The 26,618-nt window shown below is 35.8% G+C and overlaps 1 protein-coding gene across 4 annotated transcripts in view; it reads right to left on the bottom strand.

Moving 5' to 3' along the window:
* Positions 1 to 26,618, bottom strand: part of TESPA1 (thymocyte expressed, positive selection associated 1) — a 117,954-nt gene that overhangs the window by 69,019 nt on the left and 22,317 nt on the right. For all 4 annotated transcript variants that reach the window (XM_074226065.1, XM_074226066.1, XM_074226067.1 and 1 more), the window contains 7 exons: positions 15,127 to 15,176; positions 14,526 to 14,579; positions 12,766 to 12,802; positions 12,389 to 12,487; positions 11,050 to 11,258; positions 9,342 to 10,306; positions 8,683 to 8,779 (listed from right to left, as the gene is read on the bottom strand). In XM_074226065.1, the coding sequence (XP_074082166.1) occupies positions 8,683 to 8,779; positions 9,342 to 10,306; positions 11,050 to 11,258; positions 12,389 to 12,487; positions 12,766 to 12,802; positions 14,526 to 14,579; positions 15,127 to 15,176 (1,511 nt within the window). The remainder of the gene's footprint in view (positions 1 to 8,682; positions 8,780 to 9,341; positions 10,307 to 11,049; positions 11,259 to 12,388; positions 12,488 to 12,765; positions 12,803 to 14,525; positions 14,580 to 15,126; positions 15,177 to 26,618) is intronic.

The raw sequence follows: 26,618 nt of genomic DNA, 5'->3' as shown, positions 1-26,618 counted from the left end.
AGATCAAGGACTAGTCTACCTGTCAGATCTATGGAAAGGGGAACAGTTTATGACTAAGGAAGAGTTGGAGAACATCACCAAAAACCAATTAGATGATTTTGATTAAATTAAATTAAACAGCTTTTGCACAGATAAAACCAATGTAACCACAAGCTCAAAAGAAATGTAGTAAATTGGGAAACAATCTTTACAACTAATGATTCTGACAAAGGACTCATTTCTAAAATATACAGAGAAATGAGTCATGTTTTTAAAACAAAAAGCCATTCCCCAATTGACAAATGGTCAAAGGATATGCAAAGGCAATTTACAGATGAGGAGATCAAAGTAATCCATAGCCATATGAAAAAATGCTCTAAATCATTAATTATTAGAGAAATGCATATTAAAGCTACTCTGAGGTACCAGCTCACACCTCTCAGATTGGCCAGTATGACCAGGAAGGATAATGATCATTGTTGGAAAGGATGTGGGAAATCTGGGACACTATTACACTGTTGATGGAGCTGTGAACTCATCCAACCCTTCTGGAGAGCTATTTGGAACTATGCCCAAAGGGCAACAAAAATGTGCATACCCTATGACCCAGCAATACCGCTACTGGGTCTATACCCTGAAGAGATGAGGGAAAAGGGTAAAAACATTACTTGTACAAAAATATTTATAGCAGCCCTGTTTGTGGTGGAAAAGAATTGGAAATCTAGTAAATGTCCTTCAATTGGGGAATGGCTTAGCAAACTGTGATATATGTATGTCATGGAACACTATTGTTCTATTAGAAACCAGGAGGGATGGGATTTCAGCGAAACCTGAAGGGATTTGCATGAACTGATGCTGAGTGAGATAGGCAGAACCAGAAAAGCACTGTACACCCTAACAGCAACATGGGAGTGATGTTCAACCTTGAAGAACTTGCTCATTCCATCAGTGCAACAATTGGGAACAATTTTGGTTTGTCTACAAAGCAGAGCACCATCTGTATCCATATAAGGAGCTGTGGAGTTTGAACAAAGTGCAAGGACTATTCCCTTTAATTTAGAAAAAAAACAGATATCTTATTGTCTGATCTTGTTACCTCTTAGCCTTCTCTTTAAGGATATGGTTTCTCTCTCATCACACCCAATTTGAATCAAGGTACAACATGGAAACAATGTAAAGACTGACAGAGTGCTTTCTTGGGGGGGGGAAGCAAGATTGGGGGAAAATTGTAAAACTCAAATAATATCTTTAATAAAAATAAATTAAAAAGAAATTACTTAGTCTACCATCACCTCTCATTTTCCAGATCTCGAAACAGATCCATCAAGATGAATCTAATTGCTCAATGGACGAGTGGGGACAAGAGCACAGAGATCTTGACTTCACACATTTATCCTCTTTCTACTACTTCATGAAGTGGGTAAAGGGATATGAAAAAAGAATCAGATTCTTCTTTCACAACATGACTAATATGGAAATATTTAAATGTGATTGTACATGTATAACCTATATCATATTATTAGCTGTCATGGGTAGGGAAGGGGGAAGGAAGGGGAGCAGAAAAATACAAAACTCAAAGTCTTACAAAAAATAAAGTTGAAAACTCTTTACATATAAATGACAAAAGAAGAAGAATCAATAGTCATGTCAGACATTCCAGATAACTCCTAAATTATTTCTATTTCTCTTTATAATGCTTTCTAAAAAAAATTAAAATCAGAGCTATGGTTCTAAAATAATAAAATAAAAGAATCAGAGCTGTGCATTATTTATTTGGGCAATGCTAGCAGGGAAACTCCCTCCCTGGAGAGCTTTTCTATAATTTATATGCTCTTTTAGAGTTGTTTGGGATACTGAGAATGTAAATTTCCTGTGTTCATGCAATCAATATTTATACATGGAAAGACTTGATTTTAAAGCTGATCATTCCAGCCAAGATGGCAGAAAGAAGTCAGACACTGCATCAAGTGCTTCTGGTGTCCACTCAAAAAAAAATAACATGAAAGAAACTTGATAGACAAAACTCAGAAAAAGAAGCTAGGAGAAGAATACCACCCAACAAAGTCTGTCTCAAGGGACCCTGGGTACACCAGGAGGAGAGACCAGAGAATCAGCACAGAGACAGCAAAGGGGGGGAAGTTAGAGGACCAGCATTAACCACACATACTTTGGTGAGAGACTGGTCCTGACAGCAGTGAAGGGAAGCCAGAGAACTGCAAAGACTTTGGTGGGAGGTGGGTGGAAAACCAACTTTAGCCACAGAGTCTTTGGCCAGGGGAGGGGAGGTCTGCACACTTGGAAATTCTCCAGCTTCATGCTGGACCTGAGCTCCATACTTTGAGTGGAGCATTTTTCCAGGTACTAACGGAAGCAACCCCCCAACCCCTCAGACTCAGGTGTGGACTACAGAGTGCATTCAGTTGAAAGGGAGATTGGCTTCCAGCCCATGGTTCAGGGTCAGTTCAAACCCTGCTACCCCTCTTCACACCCTTCTCACCCCACCCTTCCTCCAGGATTGTGAGAGGGCTTCAATCACTCCAGAGAAAGCAACCAGCACCCCCTTCTAGCTGGCCATTGGAATTACTAAGCCAAGTGAACAAAGCCTCTAGGGTTTTCAAAAACAAAACCTCTGAGAGTCAGCCCCCCACCGCAAGATCCTAGAAAATGAAGAAAAAACCAGCAAAAAGGAGAACCCATGGAAAATGCTTAGAAAACCAGATTCAAACCCAGAGAGAGCTAGCACTTCTGAGGAGAATATGAATTGGTCTCCAGCCCAGAAAGACTTCCTGAAAGAAATAAAGAAGGAGTTTAAAAATCAACTGGAAAAGTTGGGAAAAGAAACTCAAGAGAAAATTAACACATTGCAAGAAAAAATTCACATCTCACAACAAGAAAACAAATCTTTGGAAAATACAATTGGACAGGGGCAGCTAGGTGGCATAGTGAACAGAGCACTGACTCTGGACTCAGGAGTACCTGAGTTCAAATCTGGCCTCAGACACTTAATAATTACCTAGATGTGTGGCTTTGGGCAAGCTATTTAACCCCATTATGGCCTTGCAAAAACAAAAAAAAATACAATTGGACAAAACAAAATGAGAATAATTCTCTCAGATCCTCAATTGGGCAAATGCAAAAAGAAAGTAATTATCTCAAAACTACACTTGGACAAATGGAAAACTCCTTCAAAAACAGAATTGACCAATTGGAAAAGGAGTTGCAAAAGGTAAATAAAGAAAATTCTTCTCTTAAAAAAAGAATGGAATCTGTGGAAACCAATAACTTCAAGAGACAACAAGATTCTGTTAAAGAAAACCAAAATATCGAAAAAACAGAAGAAAATGTAAAATACCTCATCAGCAAAACCACCGACCTCAAGAATAGATTGAGGAGGGACAACCTGAGAATTATTGGACTTCCTGAAAACATTGAAGAGAAACAACACCTGGACTTAATATTACAGGATTTAGTGATGGAAAACTGCCCTGATATCATAGAACCAGAGGGCAAAATATTTATTGAAAGAACACATCAATCCTTTCTGGAAAGAGATCCTAAAATGAAAACACCAAGAAATGTTGTGACCAAATTCCAGGACTATGAGATAAAAGAGAAAAATCCTGCAAACATCCAGAAAGAAACAATTTAAATATCAAGGAGCCACAGTAAAGGTTACACAGGACCTGGCTGCATCAACATTAAGGGATTGAAGGACCCTGGAATTAAATATTCCAAAGAGCAAAGGAGAGCTTGGAATGCAACCAAGAATCCACTATCTGGTAAAGCTGAGCTTTCTCTTCCAGGGGAAAAGATGGACATGTAATGAAATGGGAGACTTTCAACATTTCCTAATGAAAAAAACAGAGCTAAACAGAAAATTTGGACATCAAACAGGAAGCTCAAAGGGCACATGAAAAGGAGGAAAAAGGGGGGGGTAAAGAAAAAAACTGCTATCCAATAAGATGAAACTGGCTATATACCCACTTGGGAGAAAGATTCTCATACCTCTTGAGAATTCTGACTCTATTAGAGAGAATATACTTAGCCAGAAGTGATGGACACTCACCAATTTTCTGTGTCTCAGATAGAATGATTTAAAAATAACTCCTTAAAAAGGAGGAAAGTAATGAGGTGTGGGGATGGAGGAGAATAAAGGCAATAAATTACATTACACTAAGAGGTACAAAATACTTATTGCAATAGAGGTGAAGATAGGAGGAGGTTAGAATCACCTGAATCTTCTTCTCATTAGACATGCCTTAAAGTTAACTTACACACACCCAGTGAAATTAACAAACTTATCTAACTTTTCAAGAATTAAACAGGGAAAAGGGGAGGGAGTGATGGGAAGGGGTAGCAAAAGTGGAACAAATTGAAAGAAGAGAAGGAGAAAGATGAAAATGGAAAGGGGAAAGAAAAGGGAGAGGGGTTGATATAGGAGGGCAAACAGACAGAAAGTGGTGGTATTCAGAAACAAAATACTAGGGAATAGGACTAAAGGGACAAAAAAGGGGTAAAAGACGAAGAGAGGGAGGATAGTATGGAGGGCAATAAAGAGTTAGTAATTATAACTTTGAATGTGAATGTAATGAACTCTCCCTTAAAAAGTAAGTTGAAAGCAGAGTGGATTAAAAAACCATAATCCTACAATATGATGATTACAAGAAACTCATTTGAAGCAGAGAGATACATATAGAGTAAAAATAAAAGCTTGAAGCAAAATATATTTTGCTTCAGCTAAAGTGAAAAAAAGCAGGGGTTGCAATACTTATCTCAGACAAAACAGCTACAAAAATAGCATTAAAAAGATAAGGAAGGAAACTATAATCTCCTAAAAGATACCATAGACAATAAAGTAATTTCATTACTAAATATATAAGCACACAATGGTATAGCATCCAGATTCTTAGAGGAGGAGTTGAAAGAGCTACAGCAAAACACTACTAGAGGGAGACCTCAACCTCCTACTCTCAGATTTAGATAAATTTAATCATAAAATAAACAAGAAGGAAGTTAAGGAGGTAAATAGATTGTTAGAAAACTTAGACATGATAGACTTATGGAGGAAACTGAATGGGGATATAAAGGAATATACTTTTTTTTCTATAGTACATGACAACACAAAAATTGACTCTGTAATAGGGCATAAAAGACTAATGATCAACTGCAGAAAGGCAGAAATCGTGAATCATCTTTCTCAGATCATATATCTCCAGGGAGATATAGACCCAGAACTAATTGGAAAATAAATAACCTCATTTTAAAGAATGAGTGGATCAAGCAATAAATTATAGAAAGAATTATTTCATCCTAGATAATGACAATAATGAAAAAACATACCAAAACCTATGGGATGAACTCATGGTGACTGTCAGGGGATATATTATATCTTTAAATGCTTACATGAATAAATTAGAGAAAGAATAAATCAATGAACTAAATATGCAACTAAAAAATTACAGAAATAAAAAATTAAAAACCCTCAATTAAATCCCCAAATAGAAATTCTAAAAATTAAAGGAGAAATTAATAAAAGCAAAAGCAAGAAAATTATAGAATTAATAAATAAAATCAAGAGTTGGTTTTATGAAAAACCAATAAAATTGATAAACCTGTGGTCAATTTGATTCAAAAAAAGAAAGAAGAAAACCAAATTGCTAGTATAATAAATGATAAAGTTGAACTCACCACCAATAAGGAAGAAATTAAAGTAATAATTTGGAATTATTTTGCCAAACTCTATAAATTTGACAATCTAAGTGAATTGGGTGAATATTTATAAAAATGTAAGTTGCCCAGATTAAATGAAGAAGACATTAATTACCTAAATAACCCTATTTAAGGAAAAGAAATTTAACAAGTCATTATTGAACTCCCTAAGAAAAAATCTCCAAGGGCCTGATGGATTTGCAAGTGAATTCTACCAAACATTTAAGGAACAATTGGTTCCAATTCTATATAAACTCTTTGAAAAAATAGGTGAAGACAGAACTCTGTCTAACTCTTTCTATGACACCAATATGGTGCTTATACCTAAACCAGGAAGAGTTAAAACAGAGAAAGAAAATTATAGACCTACTTCCCTGATGAATATAGATGCAAAAATCTTAAATAAAATCTTAGCAAAATGATTACAACAAGATATCACTAGGATAATACTCTGTGACCAAGTAGGATTTATCCCAGGAATCCAGGGTTGGTTCAATATTTGGAAAACTGTTAGTATAATTAATTGTATCAATAAGATACTTTCTATTTGAATGCCTGCAGACTTATCCTTTAACATGCTGTATTTGCCAGGTAATTTTTTTCATACTCAAGTTCAGTATTCACACCTGTTCATCTGACAATTTCTTCTTGAATTTTGAGGCTGCAGATCTTGCCTTGGTTCCAAGTTTTTACCAGACTACCATAACTCTCTCTTCATTCCACTGATATTCTCTTCCTCCTTTCTGAATCCTTTGGCCTAGTCAATTTAATTAACCCACTGCACATCAACTGTTAGCACTTATCTCTAATTACCTATAGTTCTTTGTTTATTTACACACAAGCTATACAAAACATCCTATAATGAATTCCAGAGAAGTAGCCTGAGGACTTAAAATTACTGAGATCTCCATTCATTCTAGTATTTGTCTATATTAATTAAATCACAGACCCATCCAGATAGATCTATCTATCTATCTTGATATGGAAAGATAGATCTACAATGGCCTGGAATACATATTAATATAAAAAAGAGCAAAATAGTAAAAATTATCTCTAACTTTTTTATCACTATTTATCTCAATATATAGCTAGATCTTGATAGGCCTGTGATTTATATAAATAACCCAAAGTAGTCAATTATTTTAATCTTCCTTTTCTTTCCTTCCTTTTCCCTTTCTTTCCTTTCCATCCTTCCTTCCTTCCTTTCTTTCTCATTCTTTCTTCTTTCCTTCCTTCCTTCCTTCCTTCCTTCCTTTCTATCCCAAAATAACATAAAAATATGATAAGATAATGTTCTATTTTTAGACTAACTGCTACTAAAGAGGTTTCATTACTTTCACACTCTTCTCCTAAAGTATAGGGGATTTTCAATAAAGAGATTATGTAGTAGAAAATCTTCCATAGTTGATATCAGTTTGTATTTCTCTGGTGCAAACATTTATCTTCTTTGTAAATGAACTTTCTGGTTGTTAATGATTATTAGAGAGAATTGATAGGTAATGGATAAAAGCAAAGAATTGAAGAGGCTAGACTGGTAGACAAAGAAAAATGAGTGAAAGAAGAGAGATCTGAGAGTTGAATCTAGGACTGAGAGAAATCTGTCACTTAAAGGAATCAAGATGAACGGTTGACTTGGACCAACCTAAATCCTGAGCTTAGATTCAAAAACCTCACCTGACTTCATGATAATTAGAGTATAATCCTAAAACTCCCAGGTCATCCAAATGAACTTCTAGTTCAACATGAGTAAATAGTATGAATTAGCATGCCAACAAGCAATTGTACCTTAAAATGCACTAAAAGACATATGTTGCCCAGAGTGAGTGGAACATTTTTTTTCTTTTTTGCTCTAGTAAGAATATATCTCACTTTTTGTCTTAGAAGGAATAATTACACATTTAACGATATTTAAAGGAGTATAGCTGGGTCAGTGAAAGTTCTCAAAGTCATTGCCTAGAAAGATTGGTTAAAGGAATTGAAAGTTGTTTAGGCTGAAGAAAAGACTGAAGGGACATGACCATAGTATCTAGAATCAAAATTAGATGGAGAATAAGCCTCTAGTCTACTTCTCACACTTCTCAGGTAAAGAAATTGAGACAGAGAAAAGTTAATATCTTTTCCTTTACCAATCCTTGGAAGATTGTCCTATAGAAGAGAGAGAAGATGTGATCTATCTTCGGAGAGTAGAATATGAACCAGTGAAGTTGTATGTAGGCAAATTTTGACTTAAGTTAAAGAAAGATTTTTCATAAAGAAGTGATTTACAAATGAAGTGAGACTTAGGAGAAACCCTCATTGGTTGGTTATCTTCATCCAAAAGATGCTCTAGATAACAATGTCACTTGGGTTGAATTAAATTAATTCTCCACAAAGTTACTTCCAGTTCATTAATTCTATTTTTATATGCATGGCTTGAGGAACACCTGTCTGCCTAAGTTATGGAAGGAATTAGAAAAGTAGACTACTGCTTCCTTGATGGCCAGAAATGGAACATTTAGGTGCATTCCAGATTGAGCTATGAGTAGGAGGTGACAACTGGGTATGGAATAAAGACTCCATAGGGAACTATAGAAAGAAAACCCAGGTTAAAGGTAAACAAGAGACAGTCACATGGAAGGCAGTTCAAATAAACACTGAGTTTCTAAATTAGGCAAAACTAGTCTCAGTTCTCACTTTTTTGTATCTGCAATTGCCACCTATAAGTTGTGTTCTAGTCAATTCTCATGCATGGGATAAGATAGACATTATTCTAAAGACACCCAGTTTGTTCAGAATGGGGGAGGTATGAGAGAAGAAGGCAGGGACATCTTCAATGCTAACGCAAGCCTTGAGGGATGATATCAGAAGATACCAAAAGCATGATTCCAGAGTATGGAATTTTCTTCTTGTTCCACAAGTATGGGTTATTCAAGAAAACCTGGATGAAGGTTTCAGGAGTATTAGTTCCCAAGGCATTATCAATCTGGGATCAGAATACTTCCTGAGAATACTTACTCCTAGGCTTCCATCTAGAGGTGGCAATGGATAGTGAGCAGTGACCCTCAGCTTCACTGGTCCAGTTGCTTCCTTCTTCATCACTGTTGCTATGAACCTGTTACCAAGAAACATGTAAATTCCTTTTAGGAGCTGTAGCAATTGAGGTTGACTCTTGGGTACAGTGCAATGGGGAGGGCAAGAGCTTTAATCTAGCCCCTCCAGAAAGGTTGAATTTACTCATCATGGGATATGGGACAGGATAATGGGTTACAGCTTCATGACCTCTGTTTTTTGTTTTTGTTTTTGAAATGTGAAGGACATATAAAACCTTATACATATAGCATGACTAACTTTATAGTCAACGGATTGGGCATTTTTGTATGTAAAATTATAATACTGATGGGGGCTCACTATAGAGACTGAAATGAAGTTTAAAATTCCACAATTTGTCCAATGTCTCAGGAAACTTCTTATTGGACAAAACATGGATGTCTCCAATTAGATCTGTCACAAGGGATGTAGTACACAGATTACTTGTGAAGGTTGGGATTCTTAGAAGAAGATTCTCTTTTGCATTTTATACAATTAGGACTCTTCTACCATCTTACTCAACAACATGTCCCCTCAACACTAGGGCAAGGACTCATGTCCCTTTCTTTTCAGAATTCTCCACTTACCTCCTCCAAATCCAAGGAATCATGTTTCTGTTCAGTGAACCTATGGGGAATAGTGTTGGGCAGAGTCAATCTCACTGCTTTCTTCCCCAACTCTTCCTCAGTGCTGGCCTCTTCTAAGGGGTTTTCTCTCCTCCCCTTGAAACCTTGGTAATTCCTCTGGAACAGTTGCCTTCTTGCTTGTCCTCTTGTCCCTCCAGGGTATCTCTGGATCCTACAAAGCTCCAGGGAACTATTGGCATTCTGTTCCTTACTTAACTGTGTGTCTTCTATGGCTTGCTGGTCCCATATTTCTCTTTTTCTATCCCAAGTCATCTGTTCCTTGGCCTCCAATCTCCATTCCAGATCCCCTCTGGTCTGTGACTTTTCTGTCTCAGGGTCTGTGCAGTGCAAAGGTTTTAGAGATGTCTTGAGAATATGTGGAGTCAACCCTGAAGGAGGTTGGTTGGTGTTGTAATTGTTACCCCATTTAGTGTCTCTGTCTTCTTCCAGATTCTCATTATTCACAGGTTCTTCCTTCTTTGTATTTCTGCAGTAGTACAACTTAGATATAAGTTCCTCAGTTTGAAGAGGTGATGGAATCCCCCACTGAGTCTCTACTCTGGAGTAGAGGTCTGGGGCAGTTTTTTCACCTACCTGGGGAGCCATCCTATCTTCTCTCACCTTGTCCATCACCTCCCATACCACCTGATCCAAACTATTTCTTTTAGTGGAAGCATAGGGTGAAGATGGTACATTCCGAGGAGCTGTGTACAGACACATCTTGGATACTGCTCTTCGAAGGCGTTCCACAGGGGATCGGGCCTCAGGTTCTGGGGGAAGGACCCGGATAAGGGGTGCATCAGTAGCACTGGGCCAGAACAATTGAGATGGCATGAATTTCTGGACAGGAGTCTTGGACACATAGGAGTAGAGGCAGAAAAAGGCATCAGCGGTGGTGGCTAGTGTGTGCACCTGCTTAAACCGACCTATGGGAACAACAAGGGAATGAGGTGAATGAACATGGTGATGAACTATCAGCAACTTCTGGGATTCCCTTGGAAGCCATCCAGGAGTGAATGTAAACAAAGGAAAAGTTCTCTGACCAGATTTCCTTACTGAATTTGGGATTCAGAGAATCTCAGAGTTGTCAAGATCCCCAGAGACCAATCTGTGGTCCAATCTGAATCTGAACAAGAACAGCCTCCTCGACAAAGATCCCAACAAGCAGTGAATCAAAGACCTGCTTGAAGAATTTTATTAATGGTGAACTCACTCTCTCCTGAAGAGACCATTACATTTTAAAATAGCTTTGATTGTTAGAGATATTTTCTACTTATTGTGCTATTCAGCTGCCCCCAACCAATGTAATTACCTCCAATCTATAACCACTGGTCTATCTTCCCTGATCCTGATTCAGAGGAAATGGACTTAAATTGTTTCCAGAAAGTCATAAAGTAAATAAGCACAGGTTATAAAGTAAGAATAACTAATCCAAATTTCTGATACTTACAACCTATATGACCTTAGCCAAATCACATTATCTCCACCATCCTCCTTCATTTTCCTTATCTCCAAATAAGAATTTGAATTGAATCTGAAGTTATTATCAGATCTTCTAAGAAATACTGGAAAATATGGCCAAGAGGAAACTGTCTACATTTTAATTCTCTCATTAAGCCCTGGGAGAGAGGGAGAAGATTGGGGTAGACTGACCTTCAAAGACACTTACTGGCCAGCATCAAGCAGGGGTCCTCCATCTCTATTCTTTTCACTTGAGCCTTCAGGAAGACTTGAAAATCAATGCCCTTTGCCTGGGAGGGGGTGATGAAGAAGCGGGCAGGAATCCGAGCTGTGGCTCTATGATTGTCTTGAGCAAAACCCAGGTTTAAAAGAACATCTTCTGCATCCTCCCGGATTTTATCCAGAATTTCTGAGATGCTGAGAAGAAAGAAAGATGGGTCCAGTAAGGTGGTCTGCACCAAAGAGTTTAATAACAGAGTCTGGAGAAAGAAGGAAAGAAAAGGAAAGAAAGAAAAAAGGGAGAGGGAGAGAGAAAGAGAGAGAGAGAAGAAGAAGAAGAGGAGGAGGAGGAAGAAGAAGAAGAAGAAGAAGAAGAAGAAGAAGAAGAAGAAGAGAAGAAGAAGAAGAAGAAGAAGAAGAGAAGAAGAGAAGAAGAAGAAGAAGAAGAAGAAGAAGAAAAGAAGAAGAGAAGAAGAAGAAAGGAAGGAAGGAGGGAAGGAAGGAAAGAAGAAGAAAAGAAGGAAGATACCTTGACTTAATAGCATTCCCATCACTCTGTTCCCCTTTGCATCTCAGCTCCTAAAGCTGGGCAAATTATCTTACCTCTCAGTGTTTCAATTTCTGTACCAGTGAAAAGGGTTATATTACTTAATTCATAAGGTGTTCTGTAGAAAGTACTTTCTAAATCTTAATTGATTTCAAAATATAACCCCAAGGTTTTATTGGCCTACCTTTGCCACTTCATTAGTTGGGGGTAGGAATTAGGGATTTTGCTCGCCACTAATTCTATCAGCAAAATAACCTTTGTTAGTCTCAGGATGTGAGTTTGCACCTGAAACTTTCAGGCATCATTACCCCCCCATTTTTCAGATAAGGAAACTGAAACTCAGCAGTGTAAAGTGATTTACTTGGTAAGGTGTGAATGTTCTTTAAAAATCAAATTTATTTTTATAAATATGTATTTTGAATTGCTTACTTTTTACTGGTACCACTAAGGTTTTTTATTAGCTAGTCAACTCTCAGTTATTCACAAGAAAGTCCTTGCCATATTGAAATCTTAGAACTGCCTTCTCAAAGTTAACTAAACATAACATTCAAGGGGTTTCTATTTTTCAAATTGACCTCAAAAGAGTACATTCTATAGACACATAATAAAGGGAAAGAAATCAGTTATGATTATTCAATTAGTACTGTTTATCAGCTGATGGGTCATTATTTGAATCTCAAAGATTACATTTCAGTCTCTAAAGGGAGACTGAAAAGAAGAAGGGAGCCCCAAGGTTAGCAGAGGTTTTGCTCCCTTACCCAATCTGCCATGCATTTCCTACCTTGAACTGGTCTTATTTGTCCCACTGGTCATGTTGCTAGATGACATACTGCAGCCAAGGTTCAGTAGATGCCCTGGCTTTGTTGTCTCCAGAAAACTCCTGCAAGAATTAGAGATGTTGTCAACCTATCTCCCAAGAAGTACCATCTATGATAACTGCTCCCCAGAATATTCTCAGAAAAAAATGTATAATGGTGGTGGGCAATATTTTGGAAGGTGAAGGAAGTATTTTGGGAATGGCTTATGTCTGCAGGTCAGGATGAGTTGAGGAATGTCTATTTGGGCTGTTCTCCAAGAGATTTGGAAGTATCTTGAGCCCATCTGTTTGATTTGCCATTCAGGGCACCTAACTTCCCTGGATTGGTCTACATCACTTACCTGGAAAGGAGTTTGCCATTAGAAGCTAAGAGGATTGCTGAAGGAGGGAGAAGAAAGGAAAGGGAAAAAATACCGTTAAAAGAGTGGTCAGAGTTTTCCATCTGGTTCCAACTTGGTCATCACTTCCTTTTCTGTTACCTTCTACCTCTACTTGAACTACCTTCAATGTTCCTATTGCTTGTCCCTGGTAGTCTCCATGGTATTCTTATATCAGTTTAATGAGAACACCTGTCTGTGTTCTTGTCTATATCCATGCGTTTTGTCCTCACTGGGACTTTCCCAGAGAGCCCTATGAGAGAAGGTATTATTTAACCATTGTACATCTCTCCAGGAGTAGGAGTTATTGAATTTTAGAATGTTGGAGTTGAAAGGATGTTTGAAGTCATTTAGACCAGAATCCTCATTTTTCAGATGAGTGAGGCAACAAAAGATGAAATAATTTATGTGAGGTCACACACTGAGAAAAAATGGCAGAGAAGAGCCTCTGATCTTAGAGTCAACTACTTTTCCATCTTGTTTCACCAGAGCCCTTGGAAGCAGGTTAAACAGGTTCAAGATGGGCCATGTGTCCATAGGCAAGTATATTGAAAATAATGATGGTGGTTCACATTTTTAAAAATATTTTAGAAAGTAGTAGAGATAATATTATCCATGATTGACAGATGGAGAGATGGAAGTTTAGAAATAGCTAGTTATTTGTTTTTATTTTTATGTTTGGTAGGATCTAGATGCAGTATATAATCACAATTAAACAGCTTATCAATATAATATGGAGTTGAACCTCTGTCTATGTTTTTTTTTCTTTCCATAGCATCAAGCTGACTCCAAGTCAGAGAAAATCGCTAATGAAGATTGGTACTTCATCATGGGGCCAGACTGTACTTGGGCTTGAAATTCTATGTCAGTCTTGTTAGTCTCAGACAATAAGTCTCTAGAATTTGAAGTGTTTATAATACTCATGTTAGAGTCTTATTGATACATTCATGATCTCAAGTTATCTTAATGCTGTTCAAAGGAAGACCAAGTGAAAATGGTAAAGTAAGAAGTTGAACTTCCCCTTATCTTCTTGTGACTAATGTTTCTTTTCTGCCCTCCTAAGGTTCTTAAGTTATTCCATATCTCAAAGAAAGTATTAGTAAGTCATTTGCCTCTCTATGCCTCAGTTTCTTCATTTTTAAAACTGAGGTAGTAGAGGAATGAATCCTAAAATCTCTTCCAGGGCTAACAATCAGTGGTTCTGTTGTTGTAAGAACAACACCTTTCAAGGGAAAAAATGTTTCTAAACATTTAGAAATGGGGGCAGCTAGGTGGCACAGTGAATAGAGCACTGGCCCTGGAGTCAGGAGAACCTGAGTTCAAATCCGGCCTCAGACACTTAATAATTACCTAGCTGTGTGGCCTTGGGCAAGCCACTTAACCCCATTGCCTTGCAAAAACTAAAAAAAAACGATTTAGAAATGAGGATCCAAAGTGATGCATTTCTAATAGCAGAATTTCAAAAAAGTATGTGTGTTAGAGAGAGAGAGAGAGAGAGAGAGAGAGAGAGAGAGAGAGTGTGTGTGTGTGTGTGTGTGTGTGTGTGTGTGTGTGTAAGTATTTGAAATGGATATTTGTCTGCATTCTTCAAATTTCTCAATGTTGGTGGTAGTTTCCATTAATCTAGAGTAGAGAGATGCCCTGACCCCTCTTCAGAGACCACATTCTAAGTCTCTGCTCTTCATAATTTCCTCAGACCCCACCCTAGACCCTTTAACTCTTACCCTCTGCTCCCAAGGTCAGGTCATCATCAAAGCTGGCTTCATGGCTGGGACATCCTTAGAAACCAAGAGGATTTCAGTCAAAGGAGATATACTTTCCCAAAGTATAGGAAAGCAAAAGGGGGCTTACATGAATACAACTACACATACATGCAAACAAAATCATGATGCACCAAACTACACACAAACGCATGGCTAAGTATTCACCTATACATAAAAATGAAACACAGGTCTAAACACATTCAAATTTAAATATGCATAACTGCACACATTTGGTTCCTTATCCTACTCTTTCCATTCCACATAAGCACAAAAGCACATATACTAGAACTCCTTGAGAGCAGGGATTACCTTTTGCCTTTCTTTGTAATCCCAATTCTTAGCTAGATACATAATAAATATTTATTGATTGATTGGTAAAGAGGACAAGAATATACTATATTATGAGTTATCAGTGATCCCTTACCCTGAGATTCCAGGGGTCAATGGAATATACTTGCAAGAGAATGTAAAAGTTAAAAACAAAACAAAATAAAACAAGCAAGCAAGCAAAAATCTATAATCCAGGAAAGAGAACAAGGGAGGAAATAGATTCAGCACTCACCACCATGAATAGACAGGCTGAACTCTTCAGAAAACCCTTCTTTGGAGGACCTGAAATACAGAAAGCTGAAGTTTGTTTTTTTTTTTTTGGAGGGGTTGCCATAAAGATCAAAGAATTTTCCTGGAAATTAGATCACCACTCATATTTCTCTCAGGTTAATTAGTGTCCCTATGCAGATGATCCTCAGCTCTATGAATCTAGCTCTAGTCTCTTTCCTGGGTCCCCTCTTTACCAACTGTGTTTTGGACATCTCCAACTGGATGTTCCATAAGCATCTCAAACATAAAATGGCCAAAGTAGAATTCATTTTTCACAACAACCTCTCCCTTCTCCCCAAATTCTCTAATACTGACCACAATATAATCTTCACAATTGCCCAGACTTACCACCTCAGAATTATCTCTGATTTCTCCCTTACCCCACACATCTAATCTGATGCTATAGCTTGTCATTTCAGCTTTCACAACATTTCTCATTCTATGTCTCCTTTTCTTCACTTGTGCATCCACCACTCTTGTTTAGAACCTTGATCACCTCTCGTTTGGTATATTTTAATAATCTTCTTTATTTCTTAAGTCTTTCCAGTCTACTATTCTTTCATCAACCAAAGTGATTTTCCTGAAGTGTCAATTTTACCATATATTCTTCCTCTACTCAAAAAAAAATTATCCAATGATTCATTATTTCCTGAATCCCTCCTACCTTTCTAAGTTTTTTGTTTTTGTTTATATTTTATTCCCATAAGCTCTCTATATACTATATGTGTGCTATATACATATATATATATACACATCACACATTCTCTTTCTCTCTCTGTCTCTCTCTCTTTATATATATATATATGTATATATACATATATATGCACATGTGGTTTTATATATACATGCATATATGTATACATTTTGTCTCTCCTTTATAGAATATGAATGCAGCATATTACCTCTGTTCTATAGCCAGACACTCAGTACTTTGTTATATGGTATGTTAAGATACTGTGAAAAATAGTTTTATATTATTTATTTATATATTTACAAAATGTGAATTAGTGTTTTCTCTTAAAAGGTGATTTCCTCTATAAAAGAAATCATATATACTCTATGCTACAATTGTTGTTTTACATAATTGTAAGGGGATAATAGACAGAGTATGTGGCCATGAGGAGTTCATCCTGAGAGTCATTGAGACCTGGGACAACAGTAATGTCCATACCAGAGTGCTCTGAACTCAGGAAGGAGCTCTGGCCCTTCTCTCTCTTTGTTCTCCTGCCTTTCATCCTTATCCTGTTGAATATTCTCAGGAAGGACCTTTTGTCTTTATCCCTCTGCCTTTCATCCTCATATTGTTCAACTGTCCCAGGAAGGAGTTCTAGTCCTTATCTCTCTACCTTTCATCTTTATCTTGTTGAAGATTCCACATTTTCCAGGATACAGACCTTTTGTGGCATACCCCTTATACTTCCACAGGCCTGGAGATGAGGGATGCTGATACAAGGGGACTAGGCTTATATATACCCTTATTTCAACTATGTGAGTCAGAGATGTAGCATATACCTGCAATAAACTCCTTGCTTATCTCTCACTGGCTGACTTTCATTATTGAACATGCGGGACATGTCCCGCGGAGCTCCCCGAAGAGTTGTGTGAAATAAACTAAGACCCGGCTGCCCAGAGTGGACCGCAACAGAATTGGCGACCGAACAGGGACTAAAGGTAAGGGCAGGAAAGAGAACCGGGACCTTGTCAGTAGGACAAGAAGATAGTGAAAGTACCTTCGCTACTTGAGTAGGCAGGGAAGATGGGGAATAGGTTCCCATGGTTAAGCCAGAGGAAAGTGAAATTTGGGCCAGACAGTTATACAAAGTTATCAAGAAACAAGGGATTACTATACAACTAAAAGATTTATGGACATTCATTGAAAAAATACAGACTATATCACCATGGGACCAGAATATAGAAATAACAGAAGATAAATGGCAGGTAAAAGGAGAAGAGATGACTAGCTATGAACAAAAATGCCCTGATTATCTTAAAGAACTAGATTTCTTGATAATTAGTATAGTAAAAAATGCTTTTGAGGGAATGGAGCAACATTTCTCTATAGAAAGCCAAACAGACAGTAAAACTATATAGAAAAGAAAAGAAAAGAAAAGAAAAGAAAAGAAAAGAAAAGAAAAGAAAAGAAAAGAAAAGAAAAGAGAAGAAAAGAAAAGAAATAAAGTTGTACAGGAGGATGAAATTTGGCCTCCTCCCCTGCCAGCTCCTTCTTACTAGTTTAAGAGAGAATCTCCCCTCACGGCATTTGTGTTTGTGGATATGTGTTGAGATTGTCAGTTTGGAAAATTCTATTGTGTTTGTGTAAACTGTGCTTGTGCCTTGTCTGTCTTTATGTGTTTAGATTGTCTGTTTACTTGTGTGTTTGGGTTCTTCTAATGATTTGCTAGATGGGGAGAAAAGTTCCCCTAAAATTGTCCTTGAGTTGCCTCATTTAAATTGCTGCTCTTTGTTATTTTGGCATCTAATGCCCTCACTGGCTCTCCCCTTAAGCCTGCTTTCTGTGAGTAATCTGATCCCCCTCCTCTTCCAGCATTTTTTGTTTTTATTTTAAAAAAGGAATGGATTTTGGTGTTAAATTGACTGAGGCCAAACTACTCACCCTGTTATTTTACTATTATGAGGAGCCCCCTGCCCCATTCCTTTTTATGTTCCCTTCTCTTTCCCATTCTCCTTAATTCTGTGCTGCCGGAGTGTTTCCCTCTCCCTCCCACTTTCAGGAGGGAGAGCTACTTCAGGAAGAATTAGTAAAGTAAGTGTTAAAAAGGACACTGAAGTTAAAGAAACAGCAAATATTACCAAATATGTTAAACAAAGAAATCATAGAAAAAAATGCTATTTTAATTTGAAAATAGGGAAAATAAATTTCAGAAAGACAAGAGAGTCAGGTTAATCCTAAAGTGTATAATGTGGTTACCAAAATGCCCATATAGGGGAAACTAAATAATTAATTTTTTTTCCCGAATGATATGGCATCATTAGAGATTCAGGAGTTTATCAATATAGATTCAGATATTGTTAGTTATTACAGAAAATTATGGGACATGTAAGGGTTAAAGAATAGAAGATCACCACCCCCAGAAAGAATCTGGGATGGTCTCTCTCTATAAAAGTTATTTAGTTTACTCTATTTGAAGAAGGGGGTCAGGGAATATTCTAATTAGGCTAAGGGATTTTTGAATGACTGCCTTCTCCAGGATTTTAGCAGTTGTAATCAAGAAATGTTAAATATTAAAACCTTGGAAGGAAAAATGCATTGTGAAAAGTGGAATCATATCTGTAGTTATATAGCTGTATAAGCTATGTGACTCTAGTTCGGAATAGTATGAATTAAAGTCAAGAAGAGCTAATGAAAAGGAATGGTGGAAAAATGTGAGTGGTATAGTTTGAGTAAGAGATTCTGAAAGTACTGGAAAGAAAATCCAGACTTAGAGACAATTGGGGTTTCTTTTGAAACATTTGTTAAGTATGGAAAGGTTTGAGCAGGGTTGACTTTGTATAAAAAAAATGGATTTTGGGAACTTTGGAAAATGGTGTACAAATCATTATAAGAAAAGAAGAAAGTATAGAACTGTAAGTCTATAGGGACATATGTGTTTATATGAGGTTGGGGTGATTTAAAATTGCATTAAATTGGTAATTTTTGCAATGTTTGGCAATGAATTGATTAGAAAAATAATAAACCCCATAAAGTAAAAAGTTTGATATGAAAGCAATAGTAAGGTAAATGTTAATTATGTTATTATTGATCCTATAGTATGCTAATCTAAAGATACATTTAAATTGAATTAAGGGGTTTGTAAAGAATATGTCTAAGTTTGGATTCTGATGTTTTATGGCTCCTCCAGAGTTATGGGAGTCAAGACAGACTTGTGAGTTAGCTTTAGAATAATTAAGAGGAAGTTAATATTTTACACTGATTGGAATGTGGATCATGTATCTGGGAAGAATCTGGAATGAGTGAGTAATGATAAACAATAAAGGTAAGGCATTAGTACATATCACTTTGATATCTCAAATTGTGGGGAATCTCTCATTCCCAGAATATAGAATGTTTTAATATTAAGAATTTAATTTAATAAGAAGAATTTAATATTAAGAAATGTTGGTCAATAAGGATAGAAAGTTTTTATAAATGAAAGCATTGAGAAGTTAGCATTGCATTGATAAAGATAAGAATTTGCAAAGTTTTTAGGCTTTTGAAAAGAAGATGATTTAAAACTAATTTGAATATGACTTTTGGAATTTAAGAGAAGTATGAAGAAAATCTTATAGTCATAAGAAGGGATTTTTAGCAACAATTGGTCTTAAGAAATCTTTGTAATTTAAAAGTTTTAGGGAATAAAGCATGTCACTGGAATTCCTTACAATCCTACATGTTAGGCCATAGTGGAACATGCTAGCAGAAATATTAAGGCAATCCTCGCTAAACAAGAAAGGGGAAGAGGACATCTATCACAAGGAATTCTAGACAAAGCAATATATACGTATGATTTTTTACAAATTTCTAAATTGGATAATTTGTCTCCAGTCATGAGACATTTTATACAAATTAAGAAACAGTTGGAAAGAAAATACTTTAAAAATAATTCTGAAAATAAAATCTATGGCATTGGTAAAGGAGCTCGATGGCTCATGGTATGGACCTTACAGAGTATTAATATGGGGTCCAGGTTTTCTTTGTGTTTCCACAGATCATGGAGACAAATGGGTTTCTGCAAAAAGAATAAGAAATGTGGAAACTGAGGAAGAATCGACAAAAGAGAAGGCAAGGCAAAAGAGGAAGAAAGAATAATGCTCATAAAAGACAAAGATACTCATAAGAACATTTATGATGATGCACGTGTTAACTGTAGGAAAGGCTAATATGACTGATCATTGATGGGCTCTCATTCCGTCTCCACTGTGGTTGAAAACACTATCCTGGACAGATACTATGCTAGAATTTATTTTACATGGAAATCTTTCTTGAATGTACGATGAAGAAAGTGTTGAAGAAATAACAAGTAATGAATCCATACAGAACTTTAACAAAACAATGACTTTCATGGGATTGATTAAAGGATTTCCTGTGTACTTGCAGAAACAAATGGGAGGAATCTGGTTGAGTACTGAATGGAATTACACTAAAAGTATTGTACCTGCTGATAGATGGTGTACTCAGATTGTGGATGGAAGGATATATTTGTGGGATGTTGCTGTAAAAACAAATAAGAATTCTATACAAATTGACACCAGGAAATATCACTTATATACATGGAGAGTAAATGGTACTGAGATACCCTTGAATGAAACTAAACAATATCAAGGAAACAGGTTAAGTTCTTGTAATTCTATTCACTTATGTATCATTATCCTGGTTTCATGCCCTTTAAATATTGCCATACTCATCAGTGAATCAAAGTACCTTTAGACTTTATGAATTATACAGAATATTTAATATCTTGTCATAATACCACAAGAGACATGGAAGATAGAGGAGCAGTAAATGATCCTCGACTGCAATATACATACATACGTATATATATATATATATATATATATATATATATATATATATACGTATATATATATATATATATACGTATATATATATATATATATATATATATACGTATGTATGGATCTGGAATAGAGGTTAAAGGGATAGAAACATGTGTTGCATTGGTTGGGGGACATACTGTGCAAGGAATGCCTGAATTGGTTAATATTGATATAAGGAATAATATAACTACTAATATCACTATTAGTGCCAGGGTATGCTTGGGTAAGGAATATGCATTTTTAGTAGAAGGAAAATCTAATATTACATTAACTAAATATTCTGATGGGGTGTTCAATTTAACCTGTATGAATTGTTTAGTAAGAAACTGCATAGGCCCTAAATTTGCTGTAGGTAGAAAAGTTTTCAAAGTAACATGACCACATTATGCATTTACTATTGTAAAAACAAAAAAATTGTTATAGAACACAGTGATCATATTTTTGAGACAATTAATGAGAAAATATTATCCTTTCAACAGAGAAACAGAAGATATATTTTTTTGTGTTATTTTGGGCATTACATTACTGGTAGAAGTCATTGTGGCTTCTACAGCCCTTGCTATGTCAATATCTAATATTCAGAATTGAATAGTTGAAGCACAGGGATTACAAGAATTAATGCAGAATGTTTCAGTGGGATTTAAACACCAGCTTCAGGTAGATGAGCAATTTTATAAAGCATTATATCAATTGTAGAAAGCCACTATGTTTTTGGGAGAAGAAGTACAATATTTGGAATTACAACAAAGGTTACAATGTGATTATAGATATAATCAATATTGTTTGACCAAAGCGCAATATAATGAATCTCAAGTAGAATGAAATGTTATTAGAGCCCAGCTGTATGGATTGAGTATGGAAAATGTTACATTAGAATTGTCAAAATTAGCCCAAATAGCTGATTATATTGACCAGGCAGCAGATTCTGATCAGTTTTTTCATGCTCAATCTGGTGGTCTGTTGCATATATTTTTACCTTATATATTGTTTGGTATTGGACTTTTATTATTTTACTCGTGTGTTCCCCTTGTGATGCAAGTCCTCATCTCATGAATAAGAAAGGTTCTGATTGATGTTTTTGTTGATCCTCCAAGACAACGCTTTTCTGGGAATCTATAGGGCGCTTTGCACTTAAACAAGAAAGGGGAATTGTAAGGGGATAATAGACAGAGTATGTGGCCATGAGGAGTTCATCCTGAGAGTCATTGAGACCTGGGACAACAGGAATGTCCATACCAGAGTGCTTTGAACTCAGGAAGGAGCTCTGGCCCTTCTCTCTGTTTGTTCTCCTGCCTTTCATCCTTATCTTGTTGAATATTCTCAGGAAGGACCTTTTGTCCTTATCCCTCTGCCTTTCATCCTCATATTGTTCAACTGTCCCAGGAAGGAGTTCTAGTCCTTATCTCTCTACCTTTCATCTTTATCTTGTTGAAGATTCCACATTTTCCAGGATACAGACTTTTTGTGGCATACCCCTTATACTTCCACAGGCCTGGAGATGAGGGATGCTGATACAAGGAGACTAGGCTTATATATACCCTTATTTCAACTATGTAAGTCAGAGATGTAGCATATACCTGCAATAAACTCCTTGCTTATCTCTCACTGGCTGACTTTCATTATTGAATATGCGGGACATGTCCCGCGGAGCTCCCCGAAGAGTTGTGTGAAATAAACTGAGACCCGGGTGCCCAGAGTGGACCGCAACACATAATTTGTTCATAATAGGTCCTGAATGAGCATTTGTTGAACTGATTTTGTTGAATGATACTTTTTTATTTGTCCCATTATATCTATTAAGTATCTGAATAGCTAGATATATAGATTAATTATTTAAATGAAACATTTGACAATGCCTCATGCTTCCTTGGGGACAAGATAGTGAACTATATACAATAGATGATCATATAATTAGGTGGTTTCAAAACTAATTGAATGGTGGCTTCACAAGGGAAAAAAATGTCCATTAGATCTATAGATAAGGGAAGAATCTATGACCATGCAACAGATAGAGAGGATAACAGGAAATGAAATAGATAGTTTTGATTACATTAAATTTAAAAGCTTTAACACACATAAAATCTATCTAGTTAAAATTAGAAAAAAAGGAAACTAACAACATTAATAACCAGTTTCTCTGATAAAGGTCTCAATTTCTCAAATATATAGGGTAGCAAGCCAAATTGATAAGAATAAGAAACATTCTCCCTTTGATAAGTGATCAAAAGATTTGAAGAGGCTGTTTTCAGAAGGAGGAATTAAAGTCAACAGCAGTCATATAGAAATTAAATAAATTCATTAAAATTAGAGAAATAAAAATTAAAACAACTCAGAGGTACCTGCTTCACATCCATCAGCTTGGTAGAATGACAGAAATAGAAAATGACAAATGGTGGATAAGATGTTTGAAAGTTACTATTCTATTACTCTGTTGGTGAAGTTGTAAACTGTTTCAACCATTATGGAGAAAGATTTGGAACTATACCAAAGGGCTATCAAATTGTGCATATCCTTTGACTCATCAATATCACTACTATGTCTGTATCACACAGGAATCAAAGAAAAAGAAAAAAGACCCACATGTACAAAAATACTTATAACATTTCTTTTTTTTCAATGCAAAGTAATGGGAATCTCTAAACAAATCCAAATTTAAACCTATCAGTTAAAGAATGACTGAAAAGGCTGAGGTATGATCATGAAAGAATACTATTGAATTTAAGAAATAATGAATGAGGATCATTTTAAAACTTGGGAAGACTTATATGAACTGATGCAAAATGAAGTGAGCAGAACCAGAAGAACATTTTATACTTTGAGAACAATACTGTAATAATAATTAACTTTAAAAGACTTGGCTACTCTAAGCAATACAATGATCTACAGCAAATTCAAAGAACTTGATGAAAAATGTCATTCACCTTCACACAAGTGAATTCTGAGTGCAGTCTGAAGCATCCCCCTCCCTTTTATTTTTCCTACTTTTTTGCCTCATGGATAATTTGGAAATGTTTTGTTTTCATGACTTCACATATATAAATGGCATTGGGTGGTAAAGAGACTAGAGGGAGTGAAAGAATGAGGAACTCAAAAAAAAAGGTGAATTAAAAAAAAAAAAAGAATGATTGACTCCAAAAAATGGTTAATAATGAATTGAAGTCATGATGGAAGAAAGTCTCTCAGAGAATAGCCTAGGAAATCTGTGTTATGTTATTTTGCCATACAATATTTTTTTCCAACATTATAGATGAAGGCCTAGATGACTTGCTTTAAAAATTTGCAAATAATGACTATTGGAACAGCTATCATATCCAATTATAGAACTGGTGCAGAAAGACACAGACTATAATTCTGAACTGAATTCAATGAGATACAATGTAAATAAATAAATCATAAAGATCAATTATACAAAAAGAAAATGGGATAGATGTGATTAGATTACAAGATAAGTGAGGCTTTTAGCACACTATAACCTTAAAGTGAGTCAAAACAAAGTTAGAAAAAGCAGGCCAAAAAATCCCTACCAAACCCTCAAATTAACTGTAATCTAATCTTTTGCTACATTAAAAGTAACACACCATTTAAAATGAGAGAGGTAGTAGTCCTACTATACTCTGCCCTTGTCAATTGAATACTTGGGATACAGTTTAGGAAGGTCATTGATAAGTTGGGGAGTCCATTGGAGAGTAATCAGGATAGCAAATTTTAAGTGGAAAGAACTGGAAATGGAGCAGGCAAAACAAATGAGATGTCTGCTACCTTCAAACATTTGAATCATTTGGAAACAGACTTGTTTTGCTCAGGGTCAGAGGCAAAACTAAGAGAAATGAATGGAAGATGCAAGGGAGCAGGAATAGAAAAAAGTTCCTGATTATTAGAACTTAAAAGTGGGATGAGTTACATCAGGACATTACTGGGTCCCTCTAACTAGACATCTTTAAGCTAGATAAACTTTTTATTTTGTTGGTTTTGCTGTAGAGGAGTTGTCAGTCATTTATAGAGGATAATGAATGACTCAGAAGACTCCTCTGAAACCCAGGTTTTCTGATTCCAAATTAAATAGGATTTCAGTATTCTCATGTTGACATGAGAAATTATTGGGTTTAATTGAAAAGACAGAAGAACATAAATAGAAAATGATAGTAACAAAGGGAATCAGCTGTCTAGAATCTGCATATTGATTATACATGGCTAATTTTTCATCTAAGGGAGAGAGAAGGATGGTATGCTTTTTTATTTCTTCAAAGCAATCCTGATATAGTCATGTGATCTTCTATCTCCAACAATTCCACTGCTGTATGTGCTCAAAGAATGTTTTAAGATTTAAATATTGGCCTAAACCAAATAATAAATTAGTAATACCATAGAATTTAGTCTCTCTCTCTCTCTCTCTCTCTCTCTCTCTCTCTCTCTCTCGCAGGCAATTGGGGTTAAGTGATTTACCCAGGGTCACATGGTTAGCAAGAGTCTAAAGTTGGATTTGAAAACATGACATCCAGGTCCAATGTTCTATTGGCCCCACAGGTTCTATTTTAAAATTAATCCAGTAATACCTTTGGGTCATTCATTGTTTTGAATGAACTATGCCACAGGTTTTTAACTTATTTGTTCTAGAATATTATTTTATTTTTATTTATATATATTTTCTATATATATATATATATATATATATAGTACATTTTCATAGGACTTTATGACTTGCAAAGTATTTTGATCAAAACAGATACTCTGATTTCTAAATAATAAAAATTATTTGTATATGTTGTGTCCCATTTTTAGTCCCATTTTCATATGTTATGTACACAACTGAAACAGCTTGCCTATGGTCACAATGCTAGTGATTGTTAGAATTAGCATTTGATTTCAGTTCTTCTATCTCACTGGCTTTCAGAAATCAGAAAGCAGAATATTTGAATTAAGGTTAATCATAGACAGGTTATTCTTGTTCTAGTTTAGTCATTTCAGTTGTGTCTGACTCAGTAAAAATACTGGAGTGATATATGTCTGTGTGTGTGTGTCTGTGTGTGTGTGTGTGTCTGTGTCTGTGTATCTGTTTTAGTCTTAAATGAAACTTAATTACATAACCCAATCCATTTCTTTGATCTCGATAAAACAACCTCTCTTCTAAACTTTTTTTTAAATTTACATTTGTATATTTTATTTATGTTTTTGTTTTTTATCATACTAACTGCTTGATATATGCTACTCACCATAGAAATCTTCCTTTCAATAAAGAAAAAATGTGAAGTACAACCTCATCTACAGATATTTAAAGCTATGAGATTAAGGGTGGGAAGTGAACTACACAGAAGATAATTTCAATCAACCTACTCTTTATACAAAAAAGGTAACTAAAACTCAGAGAGGCAAAATGCTCAAAGTAGAGGAAAAACCACCTTAATTTGCTTTCAAATCCAATTTTCTTTCCACTATGCAAATGGAAGGAGATGCCAAAAATATCTTCCAACTCTATGCCTCTACCTATGTCTATATCTATCATTTCATCTATGTTTGTCTAGGTGAATGTCTATAATCACGACTATGTATATGTCAATATTTATTTCTGTTTCTATTATTATGTCTAAGATTTCAAAAATTTAGCTTGACCTACTTTTTACTAGGATAAAATGCCTTCCCTGACTAATTTTTGGTCTTTTAGTACTCTTGTTCCATCCTTAGGAAAAAGTATCCAGGTCTCTGTCTCCCCAAAGTACCCCAGAGTAAATAAAAAAGAAATCTGTGAATCCCAAACCAGGGCCATTCACACATAGGTCTTAGCTAAAGTTTATAGTCTCAATTCTAATCCCCACTGCTAACATTTATCTATATTGCAAACTCAAATTCTTACTTACATTTTAACCTGAAAACTTCTAGGTCAATATTCTATTCATTAGTCCT

This window comes from Macrotis lagotis, chromosome 2 (genome assembly GCF_037893015.1).
Source record: "Macrotis lagotis isolate mMagLag1 chromosome 2, bilby.v1.9.chrom.fasta, whole genome shotgun sequence".
Classification (NCBI taxonomy): Eukaryota; Metazoa; Chordata; class Mammalia; order Peramelemorphia; family Peramelidae; genus Macrotis; species Macrotis lagotis.
This window is presented reverse-complemented; position numbering and strand designations above follow the sequence as displayed.